This window comes from Geotrypetes seraphini, chromosome 8, assembly GCF_902459505.1.
Source record: "Geotrypetes seraphini chromosome 8, aGeoSer1.1, whole genome shotgun sequence".
In the NCBI taxonomy this organism is placed as follows: Eukaryota; Metazoa; Chordata; class Amphibia; order Gymnophiona; family Dermophiidae; genus Geotrypetes; species Geotrypetes seraphini.
Window position 1 is genome coordinate 28,282,460 of NC_047091.1, and position 25,165 is coordinate 28,307,624.

The 25,165-nt window shown below is 46.9% G+C and overlaps 1 protein-coding gene across 4 annotated transcripts in view; it reads right to left on the reverse strand.

Moving 5' to 3' along the window:
• HMGCL (3-hydroxy-3-methylglutaryl-CoA lyase) overlaps positions 1 to 25,165 on the reverse strand; it is a 150,544-nt gene that overhangs the window by 57,800 nt on the left and 67,579 nt on the right. For all 4 annotated transcript variants that reach the window (XM_033956812.1, XM_033956813.1, XM_033956811.1 and 1 more), the window contains exons 5-6: positions 17,731 to 17,879; positions 488 to 551 (exon numbers count right to left, since the gene is read on the reverse strand). In XM_033956812.1, coding sequence (XP_033812703.1) covers positions 488 to 551; positions 17,731 to 17,879 — 213 coding nt within the window. The remainder of the gene's footprint in view (positions 1 to 487; positions 552 to 17,730; positions 17,880 to 25,165) is intronic.

Consider the following 25,165-nt stretch of genomic DNA (forward strand, 5'->3'; position numbering starts at 1 on the left):
CATAGCAGTCTTAGTGGGGTGAGGGGGGGTCAGTGACCACTGGGGAAATTAAGGGAGGAGCGGTCTTGCAATCCCTCCCGTTGTCATCCAGTTAGTTTGGGCACCTTGCTGGCACTTAGTCATTATTTAAACAAGTGTAGCCCAAAATATACTCTTTTTTTTTTTGCCCCAGACATTTTTACAATGTATCATTATCGCAGAAAAATGTCCTAATCATAAGCCTGCCCCAGTCCTGCTCAAAATACTCCTCCAACATGCTCCCTTTAGATTTAGACAAACTGCATAAAAAAGTCTTATAAAGGGAGTTTTGAAAATAGCAATTTGGATGTTTTTGTGAAAAAATCATTCATCTTCCATTATGTCAATTTTTGGAAAGTATTTCTGTTTCAAAAATAAGCTCTTTATGGCACAAAGCAAGAAATTGATTTTTTGGGGGGTGTTAATTTTGCAAAAATATCCAAATTGTTATTTATAAAACTATACTCACCTCAGCAACTTTAGCTGGGGCAATCTTCCCTTCATAGGGACACCCAAGAACACAGGAAACATACCTAAAGTAAAAAAATTAACTTATTAACAAAACATTAAATTGTATGTATCAAGAGTAGAATAACATTTAACTGCAATAGGAGATGGTCTCTTTAGAATGGGCAAGGCACATTCTACATTAGGACTATAATTCTGAAAAAAATATAACCCTAAAAAGCACCAAAATATCATTCAGGAAAAATGACAAGAATCCCAAGTTGTCACTAGATGTGTCCACAGTCTAAGGTAAACCACCCTGAGTGGTCAATCTGCCTCCATGTCATAATGAGTTATTAGTGTGGAGGGGCATAATAAAAAAAAAAAAAACAAACATCTAAGTCCCCTTTTGGCCTAAGTCAGTAGAAGCTGAAGTTGGCAGCAGGGAAAATGTCCATTCTCAAACCCCCCCCCCCCAAAAAAAAAAGTCCAAATTGAGGTGTTTTTTTTAAATTTTAGAATGGTCTACCTGCACGTTCAGCAATCTACTGGCCCAGACTGCCACTACGTCTATCCCTACACCACTTTCCCGACCAAAAAAATCACCCAGTCCCAAACGCCCAAACTCAGACCTTTTAGGTGAAGGAAGAGCCAGTCCTTCGCCTAAAAGCAGGATTCTGTAACCGGCCTCTGTCAAAAAAACACCGGTTACAGAATCCTGTAACTGCTCCCCCCCCACGACAAAACTGTGATCGCCAACAAGAAGGATCCCAAGCCCTCCTGCAACCACCCCCAGAACCCAAAACTGGCAGGAGGGATCCTAAGCCCTCCTTCCGGAAGGCAATCACTTCCCCCCCCCACAAATACCAGCAGGAGGGATCCCAAGCCCTCTTGCCGAAGAAGCACCCCAAACCCCCACCACTCTCAAATACTGGCAGGAGGGATACCAAGCCCTCCTGCTGAAGACGTACCCCATACCCTCCACTCCCCCTCAAATACCGGCAGGAGGGATACCAAGCCCTCCTGCTGAAGACGTACCCCATACCCTCCACTCCCCCTCAAATACCGGCAGGAGGGATCCCAAGCCCTCCTGCCGAAGATGCACCCCGAACCCCCTACCCCCTTAAATCCAGGCAGGATCCCAAGCCCTCCTGCCCACGGTGCATCCCCAAACCCCCGAACGCCCCCCCCACTACCCGGGCCAACCCTAATCCCGTACACTTCCCTAACTTACCAGAACATTGGCCGGCTGGGTCCCAAGTCCGGCCTGCTATCCTCAGAATGGCAGGTCTAGGGCCTGATTGGTCCATGTGCCTAAGGCCTCGCCCATAGGAGGGGTCTTAGATGCATGGGCCAACCAGAATTGGCCTAGCTGCCTTAGGCCCCTCCTATGGGCGGGACCTTAGGCACATGGGATTGGTTGGCCCCATGTGCCTAAGGCCCCGCCCACAGAAGGCAACTGGGCCAATTCCAGTTATCCCAGGCGTCTAAGGCCTCTCCTATGGGCGAGGCTTAGTCACAGGGGCCAATCAGGCCCTATACCCACCATTCCAAGGATGGCAGGCCTGCCAGCTGGACTTAGGACCCGTCCGTCCATCCAACGTTCTGCTAAGTTAGGCGGGTGTCCAGGGTTAGGGGGGCCTGGGTAGTGGGGGCTGTTCAGGGGTTCGGGGGACCGTTTGGGGGTGGCGTTTGGTGGGTCGTGGGGCGTGCGCTGTGGGCAGGAGCCCCTGGGATCCCTCCTGCCGGTATTTTAAGGGGGTGGGGGTTCGGGGTGCATCTTCGGTAGGATGGCTTGGGATCCCTCCTGCTGGTATTTGAGGGGGGGTGGAGGGTACATCTTCGACAGGAGGGCTTGGGATCCCTCCTGCCGGTATTCGCGTAGGGGGCGATTGCCTTCCGGCAGGAGGGCTTAGGATCCCTCCTGCCAGTTCGGGATTCTGGGGGCTGCGGAGTGGAAACAGGAGGGCTTGGGATCTCTCCTGTTGGCGATCACGGTTTTGTCAGGGGTGGGATCGCAATTGTTGCGGTGGGGGGTGGGCAGGTTGCCGGGGCTGCTGAGCTGATCGCAGCAGCTGCGATCAGCTCAGTGGCCCCTATTCAGAATTTATACCTGTTTTGACTTGGTCTAAGTCAAAACGTATAAGTTCTGACTGGGCAACCTTGTTAATCTTTTGGTTATACTTACAGTACAACTAAGTCTAGGTCGGCTCACCTCCTGCCCACCTCCCACCCTTTCCCCTCCTCCAAAAACGCCTCTTTTCACTCTAGGCATTCAAAGGCAGGGGAAAGGCCTAAGCTGGTTTTAGATACGTGTAAAACCAGCTTTGATTATCGGTACTTGGACAATCTGTCTTTTTGATCGTCCAAGTACCGATTTAGGCCGCTTTTTTTTTTTTTAATGAATCCCATAGTTCTTAGTTTTCTTTGAGAATCGTGCAATACAGGTTATTTACTTTTCAAACTGCAGTAGAGGACAATTATTTATTAACTATATTTATTTTAGGATATATTACTGAATATTTTTATACAATATGAATATGCAAATTAGTTTACTGTAATTTGCCAATATATTGAGAAATGGGAAATTGGTAAAAAGATGCAGATTGATGTTAGCAGTTTTATTAAAAAATTGAGAAAGTATATTTTCCTCAGAAAATTAAATTGTGGAACCACCGAAGATATGGTCAATGCATCTAGCAAAGGTTGGCTTAAAGAAAAATGTTTGGAAAAGTTTATATACAATTAGCCAGGCAGACTTGGTGAAAGCTGGTGCTGCTTCTTAGAAATGAACAAGGAATGGATATACACGTCCCCCTCCTCATTCGTGGTTTCAACACTCGCGGTTTCACATATTTGCAATTTTTTGGGGGGAGGAGTTTACCACGTTCCCGCATCTCTCCAGTTTTCCTCCCGGCATCCCGGCGGTCTAGCGGGCTTTTGGGGCAGGAGCGATCTTCCTACGCTCCTGCCTCGTGTAGAACGCCAAAAGGAAATGGCTGCTATGAGCTCCCGTTGTAGTCTCAAGTGACTACGGGAACTCGTGGCAGTCATTTCCTATTGGCCAGGGGGAAGGCGGGAGGGAGGCAGGGGTGGGTCAGAGCCAGATGAGAAGTTATTCGTGGTTTTTCTCAATTCGCGGTCCGGCTCAGCCCCTATCCACCATGAATACCGAGGGAGAAGTGTATTACATTACATTATATATTAGTGTCTTCTATTCCGCCAATACCTTTCGGTTCTAGATGGATTACAAAATAATTGGTCTGGGCAAATCCAAAGATATTACAAGATAGATATTTAGAAGAAGCAGTTAGGATCCAGGTATATATTGAGAAGGTTATATCATTTGACAAATTTCTTAAATAACTTGGGGCTCCTTTTACTAAGCTGCGATAGCGGTTTTAGCACGCACTTAGCGCACGCTGAATTGCCACAAGCGCTAGACCTTAATGCCAGCATTGAGTTGGCGTTAGTTCTAGCCACATAGTGCGGGTTTAGCTAGCACTAAAATCCTGCATGCGCTAAGAACGCTATCATAGCTTAGTAAAAGGAGCCCTTGTTTTTTAATTCTTTCCTAAAGATTTTGTATCTGGGCGTCATGGTCAGCAGGTTGGAGAGGTGGCAGTCTAATTTTGCTGCTTGGGTGGCTAATAGGCTGTCATACATTTTCTTGTGTTGTATGCCTTTGATTGAGGGGTGAATAAAGGGTGCCTGTGTTCTCCTTGGTCTGGATGTGTTGTTCCTGGTTAAGTGAGTGTTTAGATAGACCAACCTATCGCCATTCAGGGCTCTGAAAAGGGTGTAGTAGAATTTGTAGCTTATACGTGTTTGAATGCAGTGGTAATGTGGTCATATTTTTTCAGTGAGTATATCAGTCAAAGCTGGTATATTTTGCACTATTTGTAATTTTTTTTTATCATATTGGCAGGGCAGGCATAGGATATTACAGTAGTCTAGGAGTCCCAGGCTAGGGACTGGACCAGGAGTCTGAATTGCTTTTTGTCAAAGCATTTTCGGATTTGTCTTAGGTTGCATATGACAGCAAAGGCTTTCTGGACTGTTATGCTGATTTGTAGCTGCATAGAGCAGCCTTGTCTATCATTATTCCCAGCAGTTTTAGGTTGGGTTGCATAGGGTATGTGATGGAGTCAGTGGCATACCAAGGGGCGGTGCGCCCCGGGTGCCAGCCCTAAGGGGGTGCTCCCGGCCTTGCCGTTCAGTCCCCACCCCCACCCCCGAAGGACCGCTCGCCCCACTAACCTTCCTGCACCACCTGTGAAGCAGCCCGCAGCAGGATCGCGAAGTCAGTGTCAGTGATCCCTGCGCTGCTTAGGCGCTGCTTCCTGCGCCGCGATCCCGCCCCTCCTCTGACGTCAGAGGAGGGGCGGGACCGTGGCGCAGGAAGCAGCGCAGGGATCGCTGACGCTGACTTCGCGATCCTGCTGCGGCTGCTTCATAGGTGGTGCGGGGAGGCCAGGGGGGCGAGCGGTCCTTCGGGGTGGGTCGGGGCATCAGGCCTTCAGGGTGGGGCGGGCGGGCAGGCAGGCAGGCAGGCTTTCAAGGGGGAAGGGGTGACAGGCAGGCAGGCCTTCAAGTGGGGACAGGCCTTCGGGGGGGGGTGCAGGCCTTCAAGGGGGGGCAGGCAGGCCTTCAAGGGGGGGTGCAGACCTTCAAGGGGGGGACAGGCCTACAAGGGGGTGGGAGAGGCCTTCAAGGGGGGGACAGGCCTTCGGGGGAGTGCAGACCTTCAAGGGAGTGCAGGCCTTCAAGGGGGGGACAGGCCTTCGGGGGAGTGCAGGCCTTCAAGGGGGGTTGCAGGCCTTCAAGGGGGGTTGCAGGCCTTCAAGGGGGGTTGCAGGCCTTCAAGGGGGGTTGCAGGCCTTCAAGGGGGAGACAGGCTTTCAAGGGCGGGAAGGCAGGCAGGCAGGCCTTCAAGGGGGGACAGGCCTACAAGGGGGTGGGACAGCCTTCAAGGGGGGGACAGGCCTTCAAGGGGGGAGTGTAGGCCTTCGGGGGGAGTGCAGGCCTTCAAGGGGGGACAGGCCTTCAAGGAAGGGAAAGGCAGGCAGGCCTTCAAGGGGGGACAGGCCTACAAGGGGGTGGGGGACAGGCCTTCAAGGGGGGGGGGGGACAGGCCTTCAAGAGAGTGCAGGCCTTCGGGGGGGGGTGCAGGCCTTCAAGGGGGGACAGGCCTTCAAGGGGGGGAAAGGCAGGCAGGCCTTCAAGGGGGGACAGGCCTACAAGGGGGGGAGAAGCTACAAGGGGATGGGACAGGCCTTCAAGTGGGGGACAGGCCTTCGGGGGTGCAGGCCTTCAAGGGGGGTGCAGGCCTTCAAGGGGGGACAGGCAGACCTTTAAGGGGGACCATGATTTAGAAGTACACGGAGGGAAGGGGGTGTTCAAAGAGACGTGCATATGCCAAACTTTTTTGGAGGGGGGAAGAAATAATGGGTCTGAAAATAGAGGAGAGGGAGAGAGATGATGGACCATGGGATTTAGGGAGGGAAGGAACAGAAAGGGAGAGAAATTGGACACAAGGGATGGTGTGGAGGAGGGATAGAGATACTGGATAGGAGGGTAATTAGGAAAAGAAAGGGAGAGATGGTGGACTCTGGGGTGGTGGGGAAGGAGGGAGAGATGCCAGATGAAAGGGTATTTAAGAAAAGGTGGATCTGTGGAGGGAGATGAAAAAAAGGAAAGATACCAGACTTCCTGGGAAGGGAAGGGAAATGGAAAGGGAGGACAGAGTTGGCAGATGGATGGTTAGTATGCAGAAAGAAGGAGACCCTGGCAAGCAAGTTATCAGAAGAAAACCAGAGTCTTGGACCAACAAGATTTGAAATATAACCAGACAACAAAAGGTAGAAAAATTAATTTTATTTTCTGTTTTGTGATTATAATATGTCAGATTTGAAATGTGTATCCTGCCAGAGCTGGTGTTGGACTGCAAACGTGAGCTAGGATTTAACAGAGAGAGGAAAAGTCCTTTTTGTTTCTTTATTTTATTTACACCACAGCGCCAGTGTGGTTAGGAGAAGCCAAAGGGGGTGAAAAAGCTATAAATCCCACCAGGAGTTTTGAAAAAAATCACCCAACTGGGCAGGAAAATCGAATTGAAAAACCAATTCAATAGGGCTGAATCGAATCAAAAATTTTTTTCCTGTATCTGGCAGCATTAGTTTGCGCTACTGTCTTAGACTTTAGGACCTGGGATTGGGGAGAGATGGCATCCTCAGTACTTTATAATGCAAGTGAAACGAGGATTTGGTCAGACTTTTGAAGGGTCTGCAGAAAAAAAATATTGTATAGGCCGGGGACATGAGACAGCAGGAAATGGGAACTTTTCTTCCTTCTATTTTTGTGAATGGAAAAGCTGAGGATGTCAGAGAGTTCAGTTAAAATATGTGCTTTATAAGAAAATATAATAATGTGTTTTATAAAGTTTATAGCATAGCTGGCCTACCCAGTGAGGTGTTCCTAGTGGTGATGGTAGCAGCGTGTCAATGTGTTGAGAGGAAGAGGTGGTCTGGGAAATTCTGCTGAGCAAACTCCGGGCCCATTTCCACCCCCCAGTTAGTCCACTCCACTCAACTGGTTCACACACTGAGTGGGTCTTTGGGTGTTGTTTTGGGATCTCTTCCAGTGGTTTATCTCCTTCTGGTCCAAGGAAGGAAACTTTGTTATCCTTAGCATTGACCTACAGAATGTTTGTAACAGTGCTGCTTGTGTGGCATTAGGCTATGTAGTGATCGAAAGAAAAAAACAGACCTTTGCACATTTTTGCACTATATGGTGGGTGTATGAGGAGATTCACATTTCCTGCACAGTTAAGTCCATGTGAAGTTACCTTGTGCTGTATTTGACATCTAGCAAGGTCTCTGTTTGAAAGGAAAGATCTAAACTTAAAAATGAAGTGGCCAGAAGTTATGGTAAAAGCAGATAGTGTAGCTGGTTTTAAGAAAGATTTGGACAAATTCCTGGAGGAAAAGTCCATAATCTGTTATTAAGACATGGGGGAAGTGTCTGCTTGCCAGGCCCTGGATCGGTAGCATGGAATGTTGCTACTCTTTGGGTTTTGACCAGGTATTAGTGTCCTGGATTGGCTACCATGAGAATGGGCTACTGGGCATGATGGACCATTGGTCTGACCCAGTTAGGCTATTCTTATGTTATGTTCTCATCTGTAGGGGCCTTTGTTTTCACTTCTTATTTTAATGTATTTTTTTTCTGGAAACTTATCAGTGCTTTTTATAATGGGAACAAAAATGGAAGAGAATTAATGTGTGTGGGATGAGGGGGTAACTAATTTCTTCAGCTAAATAATTCAATCCACTTCAAACAGACATAGGAGAACTCACGCACCATTCACACACCCTCCAACCAAAAACGTCAAAAGAAAAAAACTGATCGACAACCTCCTAGCCATTCGAGCTGCAACACTCGACCCCCAACTCTACAACCAACTGACTTCTACCACAGACTGCAAAACCTTCAAAAAGAAATAAAAACCCTTCTATTCAAAAAACACATAAAACCGAACTAACACAATCAGAACTGTCCCAAGCATCACCTGCAACTACTCCATATGTACTTCTGATGTCATGACAATTCAGACATAATTTATGTTATGTTATGTTTGGAATATAAGAAAATTTTCACTGCCTGTTTCTATTCTGATCATTTATTCTGTTTCATGGTCATTACAAAAAATATTTTTTTACATGGGGGGGGGGGTCAAAAAATGATGGGCCCCGGGTGCCACATACCCTAGGTACGCCACTGGATGGAGTTTATTTCTAGGTTTGTTATGGTTTGGGTTTTGGTTGGGTTTTTTTGTTTTTTTCTCGAGAAGTAGGAATTTAGTTATGTCTTGATTCAGCTTTAGTTTGTGATCTATCATCCATTGTGACACTGTTTCTAGCTTTATATGTAGCATGTTTGTTCAAGTTTATTTAAATTTTGTTATCTCACCTTTTCAAAGTTTCAAAGCAGCTAACATTCATAATACATTTGAGTAGGGAAAAAATAATTAATACAAAATAACAAAAAATATTAAAACAACAAAGTAAAAAAAATACAACAACAAAAAAAACTAAACTTTAAAACAGCCGAAGATACTAGCACAAAAGGTAGGAGAACTACCAAATTTTTGAAAGGAAAGAACAAAAATGGAAAAAACAAAAAAGGAGGGAGGACACTGCAATTTTTTTCTTGAGCATAAAGGCTAGTCAGAAAAAAAATTCTACTATTTGGTTAAGAGAGAACATCCTTAAAAGTAACATATAACATAGTAACATAGTAGATGACAGCAGATAAAGACCCGAATGGTCTATCCAGTCTGCCCAACCTGATTCAATTTAAATTTTTTTATTTTTTTCTTAGCTATTTCTGGGCAAGAATCCAAAGCTCTACCTGGTACTGTGCTTGGGTTCCAACTGACGAAATCTCTGTTAAAACCTACTCCAGCCCATCTATACCCTCCCAGCCACTGAAGCCCTCCCCAGCCCATCCCCCACCAAACGGCCATACACAGACCGTGCAAGTCTGCCCAGTACTGGCCTTAGTTCAATATTTAATATTATTTTCTGATTCTAGATCCTCTGTGTTCATTCCATGCTTCTTTGAACTCAGTCATAGTTTTACTCTCCACCACCTCTCTCGGGAGCGCATTCCAGGCATCCCACCACCCTCTCCGTAAAGAAGAATTTCCTAACATTGCCTTTGAATCTACCACCCCTCAACCTCAAATTATGTCCTCTGGTTTTACCATTTTCCTTTCTCTGGAAAATATTTTGTTTTACGTTAATAACTTTCAAGTATTTGAACGTCTGAATCATATCTCCCCTGTCCCTCCTTTCTTCTAAGGTATACATATTCAGGGCTTCCAGTCTCTCCTCATACGTCTTCTGACGCAAACCTCCTATCATTTTCAACGTCCTCCTCTGGACCGCTTCAAGTCTTCTTATGTCCTTCGCCAGATACGGTCTCCAAAACTGAACACAATACTCCAAGTGGGGCTTTACCAATGACCTGTACAGGGGCATCAACACCTTCTTCCTTCTACTGGCTACGCCTCTCTTTATACAGCCCAGCATCCTTCTGGCAGCAGCCACTGCCTTGTCACACTGTTTTTTCGCCTTTAGATCTTCGGACACTATCACCCCAAGGTTCCTCTCCCCGTCCGTGCATATCAGCTTCTCACCTCCCAGCATATACAGTTCCTTCTTATTATTAATCCTCAAATGCATTACTCTGCATTTCTTTGCATTGAATTTTAGTTGCCAGGCATTAGACCATTCCTGTAACTTTTGCAGATCCTTTTTCATATTTTCCACTCCCTCTTCGGTGTCTACTCTGTTACAAATCTTGGTATCATCTGCAAAAAGGCACACTTTTCCTTCTAACACTTCAGTAATGTCACTCACAAACAGATTGAACAGAATCGGCCCCAGCACCGAACCCTGAGGGACTCCACTACTCACCTTTCCTTCCTCCGAGCGACTTCCATTAACCACCACCCTCTGGCGTTTGTCCGACAGCCAGTTTCTAACCCAGTTCACTACTTTGGGTCCTAACTTCAGCCTTTCAAGTTTGTTCAACAGTCTCCCATGAGGAACTGTATCAAAGGCTTTGCTGAAATCTAAGTAAATTACATCTAGCATATGTCCTTGATCCAGCTCTCTGGTCACCCAATCAAAAAATTCAATCAGGTTCGTTTGGCACGATTTACCTTTTGTAAAGCCATGTTGCCTCGGATCCTGTAACCCATTAGATTCAAGGAAGAACACCATCCTTTCTTTCAGCAAAACTTCCATTATTTTTCCAACAACTGAAGTGAGGCTCACCGGCCTGTAGTTTCCTACTTCATCCCTGTGACCACTTTTGTGAATAGGAACCACATCCACTTTCCTCCAATCCCCAGGAACTACTCCCATCTCCAGAGATTTGTTGAACAAGTCTTTAATAGGACTCGCCAGAACCTCTCTGAGCTCCCATAGTATCCTGGGATGGATCCCATCTGGTCCCATTGCCTTGTCCACCTTCAGTTTTTCAAGTTGCTCATAAACACTCTCCTCCGTGAATGGCACTGAATCTACTCCATTTTCTCGTGTAACTTTGCCAGACAATCTCGGTTCTTCTCCAGGATTTTTCTTCTGTGAACACAGAACAGAAGTACAGTGGTACCTTGGTTTAAGAGCATAATTCGTTCCAGAAGCATGCTCTTAAACCAAAACACTCCTATATCAAAGCAACTTTCCCCATAGAAAATAATGGAAACTTGAAGAATTCGTTCCACCAACCCCCCCCTGAGGCTACCGGCGCTGCTCCATCACCCCCTCCCCCTGCTCTAATCGGCATCGCACCTCCCCCAAACCGGCATCGCAACCACACCCCCCCCCGCGAGAACCGCAAAGCACCCCCGTGCTGAAAACGGCATCCGACCGCCCTTCCTCCCAAGCATGGTCCTTACCCTTCTGCTCGTTGTAAGGGTGAATGCGAGCTCCCGCCTCTTGCCTGGGCTGGGCCTTGAGCATCTGCGCATGCTCAAGGCCTTCTGGCTCTCGTTCTCTCGGAGATCTCATTCTCTCCGAGAAAACGAGAGCCAGATATGCCTAGTTTGTCCAAGCAAGTACCGAATATGTCTATGTAATAATAATAATAATAATAATTTATTGTTTATATACCTCCAAAGCCAAAGTAGTTTGAGGCGGTTTACAATAAAGAAGAACTGGACATTCAGCGAAAAAAAAACAATGAAGTCTTTGAGTACATGAATATTTGTACAGAGTAAGGTTACATTGTAGGGGCGGGTTTACAATAAGTAGTAGGTCGAGGCGGTTTACAATAAGAAGGGCTGCTCATACAGCGTGGGATAAGCAGTGAAGACTTTAGGAATCCTTGGTCACAAATCGGTTGAACAGGTTGGTTTTGACTAGTTTTCTGAAGTATAGATTGAAGAGTTCTGGAGATAGAGGAGAGCCTTGGGGGACTCTGTAGGGCAGTCTGCACAACATGCGGCCCACGCCCAATATGGTTCTCCCTAGTGCCCGGCTGTCTTCCTCCTTGGTGAGCAATCTTCCTCAGCTTCCCTCTCGGCGTCCTCCGGATTCCCTCTTTAAAGCTAATTACAGCAGCCTGCAGAGCAAACCTAGCATGCTGCAGTCAGTCTCTGCAGCAAATTCCCCCTGGCGTGGTCCCGCCACTGATGTCAGAGGAGCGGCGGGACCATGGCAGGGGGAACGTGCTGCGGAGACTGACAGCAGCCTGCTAGGTTCGCTCTGTAGGCTGCTGTAATTAGCTTTAAAATGTTGGGTGGTGGCGGTCACAGCACAGAAGATGACCTCGCTGGGTGCGGGAAGCTGCTTATGTACTACATTGCGGAGATGCGCTAAATGTACTACATTGGGGTCTCATATCTGGGTAAACCCTCGTCTTGCCTTGATCTTTAGATGTTACTTCTAAGAGTGTGCAAGGATCTCTCTATTGCCACTCTTGCGGACTAGCAATGCCGCATGCACAGGTGATTCCCGAAGCAGGGCTAGAGCTCTTATAACTTGCATGTAGTGCTGCAGGCTTTACAGTGGCTCAGTGTGATGCTTTTTCTTCACAACTTTGAAAAATATCAATTTGTGAATGACTAACAAACTTTTGAGATGAAAGTAATAGATTTAGAAATTAATATGCTGGGAGCAGTGGCGTCTCCAGATAGAAATATTTGGGGAGGGCAAGCAAGAGGATCTGATGTTCAATAAAAGTTGTTACTTTTCCTTTACCGCCACTCCTGACTTTAAAATCTGACTGGGATGTTCCAAAAATGCCATTACTACATAAGGCTGATAACTCAAATTCAAAATTGTGCACAGAATTTCACATAGTGTTAGACTTAAACTAGCCACCAAAGTAATGAGCTTAAATAAAAAGCTCTAAAGAAACTACACACAAGTTCCTCAGAATGCCACACAGTTTAAACATATGGTAGCTGTCCTCATAGGAACCTTACATATTATGAACATAATTTAAACATTAAAGAACTTCGGTGGATGTTTAAACTCAACACAATGTATCCTCATGGTTTGAATCTGACCAGTGATTGGCTAACAGCGAGTATATGATTCTGATTAATGACAGCCCGGGCTTTAAGTTAAAGGTCCGCTTGCAAGGAGTTCATTGGCTAGTTTCGAATCACATGATCAGGGGTTTTTGACTTATTAGCTCTCTTCATGCAGAGATTTTTTTCATTTCCGGCTCATTAAACATGGATTTAGCATTTCGCTAAGACATAGAACTGCTCTGGTAAGCCTTGTAGCAACTTTTAAACTTAGATTGCTTATACCGCTGGGTTCTTTAACTCATACAATGTTTGTTTTTTACAGCGTTCTCCTTCCTCGACCCTGATGAAATAATGAAACGCGTCGGTGGGGATTGAGCCAGACCCAGTTTCTAAAAAAGCTAAGTAATTGCTACTATGCTACTATTGTTACCATGCTATAAAATATTAAGCACAAGCACCTTATAATTTATTGAGAAAAATATATAAAAGTAAAAAAATCACACACTATAAGGTTCCTATGAGGACAGCTACCATACGTTAAACTGTGTGGCATTCTGAGGAACTTGTGTATAGTTTCTTTAGAGCTTTTTATTTAAGCTCATTACTTTGGTGGCTAGTTTAAGTCTAACACACCTGTATTACTACATAAGAACATAAGAATAGCCTTACTGGGTCAGACCAATGGTCCATCAAGCCCAGAAGCCCGTTCTCACAGTGGCCAATCCAGGTTACTAGTAACTGGCCTAAACCCAAGGTAGCAATATTCCATGCAACCAATACAGGGCAAGCAGCGGCTTTCCCCTTGTCTTTCTCAATAACAGACTATGGACTTTTCCTCCAGGAACTTGTCCAAATCTTTCTTAAAATCAGCTATGCTATCCGCACTTACCACATCCTCTGGCAACGTGTTCCAGAGTTTAACTATTCTGAGTGAAAAATTTTTTCCTCCTATTGGTTTTAAAAGTATTTCCTTATAACATCGAGTGTCTCCTAGTCTTTGTAAGTTTTGACAGAGTGAAAAATCGATCCACTTGTAACCATTCTACTCCACTCAGGATTATTATTATATCTTCCCTCAGCTGTCTTTTCCAAGCTGAAGAGCCCTAACCGTTTTAGTCTTTCCTCATACGAGAGGAGTTCCATCCCCTTTATCATCTTGGTTGCTCTTCTTTGAACCTTTTCTAGCGCCACTATATCTTTCTTGAGATAAGGAGACCAGAATTGAACGCAATACTCCAAATGAGGTTGCACCATGGAGCGATACAGGGGTATTATGACATTCTTAGTCTTGTTAACCATCCTTTTTAAAATAATTTCCAACATCCTGTTTGCTTTTTTGGCCACCGCCACACATTGGGCAGAAGGTTTCATCGTATTGTCTACAATGACACCCAGATCCTTTTCTTGGGCTAACCCCCAAGGTGAACCTCTAGCATCCGGTAACTGTGATTCAGGTTATTCTTCCCAATGTGCATCACTTTGCATTTGTCCACATTAAATTTCATCTGCCACTTGGACGCCCAGTCTTCCAATTTCCTAAGGTCCGCCTGCAATTTTTCATAATCAGCATGCGTTTTAACAAATTTGAACAGTTTAGTGTCATCTGCAAATTTAATCACCTCACTCGTCGTTCCAATTTCCAGATCATTTATAAATAGGTTATATGGATTGTTAATGCAGAGTTTGACAGGGGGGAAAGTCTCAGAATCCCGCAAGGGCCCCGGCACGAAGGGGATTGTCAGAGACGCTGGATCTGGACAACAGGGGTGGGGACAGAAAAGGACCTTGAGGAGGGGTGGAAAGCAAACTTGAATCAAAAGGGAGGGGGAAGACAGGGCAGATGCTGGACTAGAGGGGGTAGAGAAGGGAAACACCCTGAACCGAGGAGAGAAAGATGCCAGGCCCTGGGGAGGGGGGGGGGAAGACAAAGAGAGTGAGAGAGATAGAAAGACCCGGATCAAAGGTGGGAGGACTCAAAATGTTAGCAGAAGTAAGATAGAGGGAGAAACCTGAAACAAAGGAGGGGCAGATGTTGGACTTGGGGGTGTATAGAGGGAAGAGAGAGAAAGAGACTGCAGAGAGGTGGAAAGATTCTGGACCAGGGATGGAGGAAGGAAGAAGAGAGAGAGAGAGAGAGAGAAGCATAGAGAGAAAGACCTGGAAGAAAGGAGAACAAATGCTGGACATGGGGATGGGGAGTTGGAGGGGGGGGTTGTAAGCAGAAGAAAGACAGACAGACAGAGGCCTGGACCAAAGGGGAAAGACTGGAGGAAGATGCTGGACTATGGGAGGTGCAGACAGAAGAGACAGAAGGGGGGAGAGACCCTGAGGAAGAACAGAGATATGAAAGATCATAACAGAGGAGGGAGACCTGGAACAAAGGTGATGGTAGGTATAAAGGAGAACTGACACTGGATCTGGGGAGAGTAAGCACAGGGAAAAGAGATAAAGACCTGAACCCAAAGGGGATGGGGCTGGATTGTGAAAGAAATGTTGTATGTACAGTCAGAAGGAAGTCCAACCAGAAACTAATTAAGGGCTAGATTCAGCAACCTGCTCAATCGCTCCGACGAATTCTTGAAGCTAAAATATCGCTCCCATCTGCCAGCACGGATAGCTTTTCTGCAACCCCCACACATGCGCAGACATCTGCAGATGGTCTGCGCATGCTTGTCAGAGCTGCGATCTTTTTTTTTTTTTTTAACTTTAAAACTTTTTAGCCCTGCGAGTCCGTGGTTTTAACCCACTTTAAACCCGCGGGTTAAAACCACGGGCTCGCTGGGCGGGGAAAGGCAGGAGAGATTTGGGGAACTCAGGTCAGGAGAACCGGGGTGGCAATGCGGCGAGCAGGCAGATTTTCGGGGAAGTCAGGGCAGGAGAACCGGGGCGGCGATGTGGCAAGCAGGCAGGAGATTTTTGGGGAAGTCAGGGCAGGAGAACAATGGCGGCGATGCGGCGAGCAGGCAGGAGATTTTTGGGGAAGTCAGGGCAGGAGAACCGTGGCGGCGATGCGGCGAGCAGGCAGGAGATTTTCGGGGAAGTCAGGGCAGGAGAACCGGGGCGGCGATGCGGCGAGCAGGCAGGAGAGGGTGGCGAGCAGGGCTTCCAGAGTCGGACAGACATTTTCGACTGGTCCCCAGCAGTCACTTCTTCAGTTTATCGGCCCAGCCCAGTCGGATCAAGAATTTTGTGTTGTGAATCACGTCCCTGCCTACTTTACATGCGTTTCTCTTCATTTGCATGCACGGATTCAAAGCAGATCGCAGGAGAGGTTAGTGAATGGGGCCCGAGGGAAATCTGGTTGCAAAGGGGTCGCAAACCGATCGGTACATGATTGGCTTGCTTAGTGAATCTAGCCCAAAATCACCAGACAACAAAAGGTAGGAAAAATTCTTTTCAGTTTAGTGATTGAAATGTGTCAGTTTTGAGAATTTACATCTGCTGTATGTATATGAAAAATGAAAGGAAAAAATTGCATTACAATTAGTAAAGGAGGCAGTATCTGGGGCAGAGCTTGGGAGGTCTGTGGATGGGGGTACTTAGCTTGAAGTAGTTCATAAACACTGCTGTAGGCAATCAGCTGCCACCAGTGACTCTCCTTCTCTCTTGCCGTCTTCCCTGCTTGCACCCTCTACTGGCGTATCAGGGCCTGTCTGGAAGGCTTCTGCTCATGCAATGTACGCACACTTCCGGGTGCCTAGAGCCGTGGCCACTACCTGTAGCCCTCGCTACATTTTCTGACTTTGTTTTGGCCCTGGATCTTTTTTGAGTTGTGCAGGCTTGCCATAGGGATTGGTCTAGGATTCTGATTTTTCTTTGTTTGTATTAACTCAATCAAGAATATACTCACAGATGCTATTGCTATTTCATAGCAAATGCAGTGCACTATTTGAGGACTGGCTAATAGGCTTGATGGACCATTGATCTGACCCAGTAAGGCTAAGTTCTTTTTTACAGAGAGGGTGACTGATGCCTGGAATACGTTCACGAGGGAGGTGGTGGAGAGAAAAACAGTGACAGAGTTTAAAAAAAAAGCATGGGATGAACACAGAGGATCTCTAATCAGAAAATAAATGGTATTTATTGAAGAACTAAGGCCAGTTCTGGGCAGACTTGTACGGTCTGTGTCCTGTTTATGGCCATTCAGTTGAGGATGGGTTGGGGATGGCCGAGATATTTTAGATGGGCTGAAGTGAGCTTTGATAGAGACTCCAGTAGATGCAACCTAAGCACACTACCGGGCAGAGCTTTGGGTTTCTGGCCAAGAAATACCTAAGAAAAAGGATCATTTAGATTAAATTAATTTATAGAGCATGTACAGTTGGGCAGACTAATAAATAACTGGAGAAACGCTTTCAAGAAGCGACATTCCCCTTCCCCTCCTGTTTTATCCCTCCCTTTTTTCCTTCCTTTTATTTTTTTACATAATGTAATTAAAAACCTCCCTCTCCCCCTCCTTCCTCTCGTCACCTATCTGTCTCAATTATGTCCTTGTCTTGGCCTCAATTCCCCCCCATTTATTTTTTTTATTTTTTAATTTATTTCAATTTATCATTTTCTTTATGTAATTTTAAATATCTTTTTAATTTCTATTATTGTAAACCAACCAGATACTTGTGATCAAGCTATAAATAAACTTGAAACTTGATCTGCTGTCATTTACTATGTTACATATATGGCAGGAGTTTATAACAGAAATAACTATGTCTATAGCATTGCAAAGCTAACAGTGTTGAAAAACCATAATATTCACAAGTTTGACAGAATTTGGTCACCATTTATTCACTGGTCTAACAATGTTAACAGTACCACATAAGACATAGAGAGTTCAAAAGATGTGAAGAGAGGAACCTACAGATATAAAGTTACAGCTGCAAAGATATTTGATGGGAGTGAGTTACTGACATGTTTAATTCTTAAACAGAAGGATGGAGAGAGGAAGTAAGAAATTTGGAAAAAACCATACAATATATGAATCTGCAAAATAGAACATGCATTAAAATGACTCGGCAATCTATCAGAAGAACATCACAACAAAAAAACCCATTTACTCTCTTCAAAGAAGGCACTTAAAAGATTTATGAAATTCTCTCAGCATCCTTACACCAAAACCTGGGTCACACATTTTCCAATCAATAATTTGGATAATGACAGCCTTCCTAGCCTTTTCAATGGGATGCAATAATAACAGTTATTGTTTCTCTTCATCTTACCCTCGTACAAGAATGTTGGCCTCTCCTGCAGCTCTCACAACTTTTTGAAATCTCTGTAAGCTTTCATCAATAGAGCAATTAATGTTCTTTTTACTGAAAAGCTCAGATGCTGCTGCAAAGATAGATACTTCTTTGGCACCTGCTGCCACCTATCAGCAAAGTATTATATAAAAAAAAATAAATTCAAATGTGTAGCAACTAAATGTTCCTGTAAATTTAAATGCAGTTAAACATAAATCTACCTCTATAAAAACAACAACAACGTATAAAACTATACACAAGTAATATACAATGCTAAAATTCTCCAGAACCTGAATAATAGGTTCTGAACTGTATCCTGGAAACACAACTAGCAGGTCCAGGTTTCAGGACTTCCATAATGAATATGCATGAGAGATTTACATACATTGGGAAGCCAGTGTATAAAAGTTAATGCATATTCACTGCAGTTACCCTGAATGTCAGGCTGGTTTAGGAGTGCCTCCAGAGCACACAACAAATGCAATGCAAATATGTTTTGCACTGACCAAACTATGCAAAATTAGGCTTAATTCTGGAGATCCCAAATATACCGTATTTTTCGCTCCATAAGACACACTTTTTCCACCCCCAAAAAGGGGGTGAAAATAAAGGTGCGTCTTAAGGAGCAAATGAAAAAAAACCCTCAAACAAAACCCGTACCTCCTTTTGTCATCCCAGCAGTCCAGCGTGCTTTCCACACTCCTGCCTGGGTTCTTCTGATCTCTTCCGGCAGCATCAGTGACACAGCGGTACAGGAAGCAGGCGCATGCTTTTTGCGTGCCTGCTTGGTCTCTCCCTGCACTCTGAATGGCTGCCTGTTAGTTCTCGTACTTCTTCCCCCCTGACCTCCCCGCACCGTTTGCCTTCTAGTTGCAGCCTGCACAGAAGATCGCGGTTATAGCGTCTTTGCAATCTGCTTTTAGCAGTTTTCTCTGCTGCAGTCCCGCCCCTCCTCTGACGTCAGAGGCAAGATTGCGGCAGAGGAAACAGCTAAAAGCAGTTTGCAAAGACGCTATAACCGCGATCTTCTGTGCAGGCTGCAACTAGAAGGTAAACAGTGCGGGGAGGCCAGGGGGAACACAGAGGCCTTCCCGGGGGGGGGGGGGGGGGGGGGGGGGTGGTGCGCAGGCCTTCAAGGGGGGGGGGATCAGGCCTTTAAGAGGGGACAAGCCTTCAAGGGAGGGACAGGCCAGGGATGATGGCATAGGCCTTCAAGGGGGACAGGTCAGGGATGGTGGCATCAATACCTCCTTTTTCCTACTGGCCATACCTCTCTATGCTTCCTAGCATCCTTCTAGCTTTCGCCATCACCTTTTCAATCTGTTTGGCCACCTTAAGATCATCACATACAATCACACCCAAGTCCCGCTATTCCGTCCTGCACATAAGTTCTTCACCCCCTAAACTGTACCGTTCCCTCTGATTTTTGCAGCCCAAATGTATGACCTTGCATTTCTTAGCATTAAATTTTAGCTGCCAAATTTCAGACCATTCTTCAAGCTTCGCCAAGTTTTTCTTCATGTTATTCACACCATCCTGCGAGTCTACTCTATTGCAGATTTTGGTATCATCTGCAAAGAGGCAAATCTTACCTGACAGCTCTGCAGCAATATCGTTTATAAAAATATTAAAAAGAACAGGCCCAAGAACCAAACCTTGAGGCACACGACAGGTGAAATCCGTTTTCATCCATCCAAGGGTCATCAAGGTACTGAAAGGGACTATAGCTGAACTGCTTCAACTAGTAGCCAACCTGTCGATCAAATCGGGAAACATTCCAGAGGACTGAAAGGTGGCGAATGTTACACCAATCTTCAAAAAAAGGTTCGAGGGGGGACCTGGGAAACTACAGACCGGTGAGTCTGACCTCTGTACCAGGAAAGATGGTAGAGGTGCTGATAAAGGATCGCATCATTGACCTCCTTGACAGACACGGGCTGATGAGAACCAGCTAGCACGGTTTCAGCAAAGGCAGATCTTGTTTGACGAACTTGCTGCACTTCGACGAGTAAACAGGAAGATAGACAAGGGCGACCCGGTTGACATTCTATATCTGGATTTTCAGAAGGTGTTTGAAGTGAAAGGCTGCTTACTTTTCCTCACTGGAGGTCCGATATGATTTAGGTTCAAACAATTTTAATTGATGCATACAACAACAACAATACAATAGCAAGGCACCCCGAAGGGGCACAGTACAAACAAAGATGCATCAGATAGAATAATATAACATACAAGGACAAAACAAAAGGAACTGCAACCAAACTCCCCCCCCCCCCCCCCCCGCTCACCCTACGGAAAGCATGCAGGGGAAAGGTGAGCGGAAAGACACTCCGAGGCCCTTGACTCTAATGAGCCCCGAAGAGGTCGCATCACTCCCCCCCACACACTAAATCCCCTGTACCCTGTCCATATCGAAGACCTAGAACCTTCCCAGACCCCTCATCCCCTCCCCAAACCCCCCCAAAGAACTCCCCATCGAAACCCGCCAGTACTCTCCCAGCACAACCATCTAGGCATCCATTTCAGGACACCCATCTTAAGACCGCATTGCAGCCCTTAGGATGCAAAGCTTGTAGATATGGTTCCCAAATATTTAAAAACAACATCTTGAGCTTCCTGGTCCCTCCCGCATCTCGTGCCTCCCAGATGACCCAACTGATGAAACTGGTTCTGCCAATGCCAAAATGCCAGAGGGTCAGGGACCATCCAGCATTGAAGAATACATTTCCTGCCTAGTAAGCTCATCTTCCTGCACAGAGCCTGATTCCCCCTGATTCGCCCTACGAGGACTATATAGTAGCACAAACACATCATAAGGAGCAAAAAACTCACGTTCCATCAAAAGAGGGGTATAACTGCTGGTCATATTCACCCAGTCTCCCAAATGGCGAAGCAAACACGCATAATTATAAACCCTCATATCAGATAAGCCTAAACCCCCCTCTGCCAATTTCCCAGCAACTGAGACACCTGCAATTTCGAGAAATGCTTTTAAAAAAAAATACGTAAATCTTTCTTCAGCAAACAAAGCGGCAGGGTCTGCACCACATACAGCCATTTGGGAAAAATAAACATCCAAACCATGCAAATGCGTCTCATCAAAGAAAGGGGCAAGGCGCTCCAGGTGTCTAGCAATAGCTCTGTCTGTTGCTGAAGCTTATCCACATTAAGACGGTACAATCGGGGAACCTGCATAGTCATCAAAGTCCCCAAGTACATAAACTGTCCCTACGCCCAAGTCAGCGGGAACCCATTGCCCCATTGGGCCTGAACCGCCGCGGACGACGCTAACGCCTCCGATTTATCCAAATTTAAGCAGAACCCAGCAAAGTCACCATATTCTTTGATCAAATCCAACAAAGCCACCAAGGAGGGCAATGGATCCGTTAAGTGAACTAAGATATCATCCGCAAAGGCCGATAATTTAAAGGATGAATCACCAATGTCAATCCCCTGTATAGACGGCATCGCATGGATATCCCGAATGAGGGGATCCAAGGTGAGCACGAACAACGGAGATAAGGGGCAACCCTGTCTTGTCCCCCTAGCAATTGGAAACCGGGCCGTTTCAAAATCTTTCAACGCTATTCTAGCCTGTGGAAGAGCATACAATGCTCGCACCGTTGACACAAAAAAAACATCAAAACCATAGGCTGCCAATGTATCATAAAGAAAATCCCACCTCACCCTATCAAACACCCTCTCGGCATCAAAGCTAACCAGCACAGAGGGGAGATTGCATGCCGCCCGCTTTTCCAAGGACAGCAACAATTTGCGTACATTTTTAGCTATGGTTCGACCCTTCACAAATCCCACCTGCACATCGTGGATAAGGGAGGTAAACACAACAGCCAGTCGCTTTGCCATAATTTTTGCTAACAGTTTCACCTCCACATTCAATAAAGAAATAGTACAGTAGGAGCCGGCCAGTCAGGGTCTTTATGCGGTTTAGGTAACAACAATATGCGTGCCGTATTCATGCCCTCAGGTAAAGCCTCTGCTCCAACCATAACATTAAACATCCGAGCGAGGGTCTGGACAATCTCCTCACCCAAAAGCTTATAAAATTCGATACGCATACCATCCTCACCTGGAGCCTTCAGCAGAGGACTGTTCCCTATTGCCCAATACACTTCCTCAGGTGTTATGGGAGCGTTCAGACGCTCCTTGTCCATCTCGGAGATACAGGGCAACGTCATCCCATCCAAATAGGGGCCCGCCGCCACTCCCTCCTCTGACGGGGGGGCAAAGAGGTTCTTAAAATAGCAAAAAAATAAGTCACCAATCTCCGGGTCAGTGGTAACTCTCGCCCCCTGCTTGTTCCTAAGGGCCTGAACCCTTCGGGGGCCTGTTCTGGTAGAAACCAAGCGGGCCAGTAGTTTCCCCTCCTTATTCCCATATTTATAAAGCTGGAACTTATAATAAGCGAGGGATTTGCGTGCCCACTGATAGAGTAAGGTATTGAGAGGCACCTGATACTCCATCAATTCCTGTTTGTGCATAGGGTCACCAGTTTGGCCATATCTCCTCTGGGCCTTAGCTACGTCCTTCTCCAAGTGCAAAATTTCCCTATCGCGGGCTTTTCTCACATGACTACTGTAACTCAGGGTATCCCCCCTCACCATTCGCCGCTTCCCAGAATAAAACGGGATCCCCTTCCGCATGAGCATTATGATGTTTGTATTCATTCCATGTACCCAGCAACCGTTCCCTATAGTTCTGATCCCTATACAACGCAAGTGGAAAAACCCAGCGCCACTTCCCCTGAGGTCCCCGTCCTACTTGCCACGACACCTGAACCCAGGCATGATCAGAAATTATATAGGGACCGATCTCCGCCCGCTCCAGCTTCCGAAACACCGGTTCCGTCACCCAAATATAATTTATGCATGACTGTGTACCGTGCACCCGTGACATATGGTTGTATCCCTCTCGGTGCCATGCAGTACCCTCCATGGATCGATCAAATCCAGATTATCGCTAAATTTTTGGAGCTTCCTCTCCCCAGCCCTACGCAGAGTACCCCCTGGCCCCGTGCAATCCAAACTAGAATCACGTACAGCGTTGAAATCGCCCCCTACAACCAGGGATTCCTGGGTGAAGAGCAGCAACAAACATGTCAGATGAGCATAAAATGCCGAGTCACTCTCATTAGGAGCAAAGACACAGCAAAATACCATGTCCTGCTGCGCTATCACCCCTCGACAGAGCACATATCTACCCTCCCCATCCCGAGCCAAAATTTGTAGATTATCAAGTAAGCCCTTGCGGAACAAAATTGCCACTCCCCTACTTTTCCTGTTTGCAGAAGCCGCTACACACTCCCCCACCCATCATTGCTTCAATTTGGCATGTTCAAGATTAGACAAATGGGTCTCCTGAAGAAAGGCCACATCCACCCTATGACGCTGTAAATGATGTAAAATTTTTGAGCGTTTAATGGGGGAATTTATCCCCCCCACATTCCAGGTTACAAAATTAACCAGGATCTACTGTCACTAACCTCTCCACATACTCCACCTGTAACATCCTTGGGACCCGGCCACCCCAGCCCCTGACCAGGCCCCACCAGAGCATCAGCTGACCATCAAGCACCAAATCTAGATTGAGAATACCAGCTCCCCCCCATTCCCCAACCCCCAGCCCCCCTTCCCAAACCACCCCTCCCCCATCCCCGACCCGAAAACTACATCTCGAGACCATCCAAACAGATCTCAAGATCCCCCAAGGAAGAAGCAACTCCACCACCCCAGCCACCCCAAGCCACACCCCCCATCACCCCAAAAATTACCAAAGATTCGCAGTACAAGCCGCCCAGGTCCCGACCACCAACAAGCCACAGTTACAGACCTCCATCCCCCGTACAGTACATAACCACAGCACAACCCCCAGAAGAGATCTCCCCAGCCAGACTGTAACCAAGCAGGCCCCATACTGGCAACTACCCACCAATCCACTTTGGCCCCCCTCCCGAATCCCCTCCGCACACAAAAACCTAGACCAACCACCAACCCTCCCAAAAACACAATCAGCTGTCACACACCCAATACCCCCCTCGCATGAAAGACCCCGCAGCCTTCAAACAGCAGAAGCCACCTGGGCCAACAGGCAAGTCCAAAAATGTCAACAACCCTCTCAGGTTGGTGGACCCGGCTGCTCATTACTTCCAGCATTCCGCGTCATCGCTCCTCTTGTCCGTCGCTGCCATCCGGAAGGACCAGCTCTCTCCTCCCCTCGCTCTCCAACAGGTCCCCTCTCCAGAAGGTTAGGTGCACCAAGTTCATGCAGCACCGACCAAGCCTCTGCCACAGTACGAACCCGTCGTGTCACACTCCCCACCATCAGTGCCATGGCAAAAGGGTAAAGCCACCGATATCTGAGACTCTCCCTGCGGAGATAGGTGGTCACTGTTTGCATATCCTTACGCTTCCGCAGGGTGATTGCTGCCACATCCTGATAAATGTCCACTCGCATATTGTGCCATTTGTAATCCCGCTGCTTTCGCGCTGCATGGAATATGGCCTCCTTCTCCCGGTAGCTGCCCAGGCACAGAACAATGTCATGGGGCAAGTTGGAGTTAAGACGCCCCAAAGCCCGATACGCTCGTTCTATTTCTATTTCTGGCACCTGCCCCTCGCCTGCCAGTGCACTAGTAAGGAGGTCGGTGCAGATGTCCAGGGCTGTCTGGCGGGCATCCCGATAGGCATCTTCCTGTGGCACTCCCCGGATCCAGAGATTACAACGTCGGGATCTGTTCTCAAGATCTTCCAACTTGTCCCACATCGCCAACTCCTCCGCACGGACTCCCGCCACTGCCTGCTGCACTTCAATGATGTCCTCAGTCACGGTATTTATATGTGCTTCCACAGCATCCTGCCACTTTACCAGCTCTCCCAGTTCATGTTTTAAATCTGTAACCTCTTTAGTGACATCATGGCGTAGGGACTGCATTTCGTTACGAATGTCCAACAAGTCTCTCAGGGAGTCCAACGCCTCCTTGGAGCTCCCTGGCTCACCACCGCCCGGCTGTTCCTGTAGGTCCGCGCTGCCTCCCCGTGCGGCCTCAGACATCGCCTGTTTAACCGTCGGGGTCGGGCTCACTCCTACTGCTTTCGGGGCTCCTTGCTTCTTTCCCGCAAACCCGTAGCTGTCAAATTTTCTCCTCGTGGACATCCTACTCGGGTATCAGCCTGTTGCGATAGGGCGGGGGTCACCGTCAGCGCTATCGGGGCGTTGGCAAATGGCTCCTCAATGCCACTAGGTCTCCTGACCTATGCTCTCTCAGACACTCTGCACACCACCACCCCACTCCAGCGATCTCTGCGAGTAGGGAAAGCCAGCAAAATCCCCACTCAAGCGGGAAAAGTGTTCAGAGCCTGGGCCATAACCCAGGGAGCTGTTGCAGAGGTTAGGT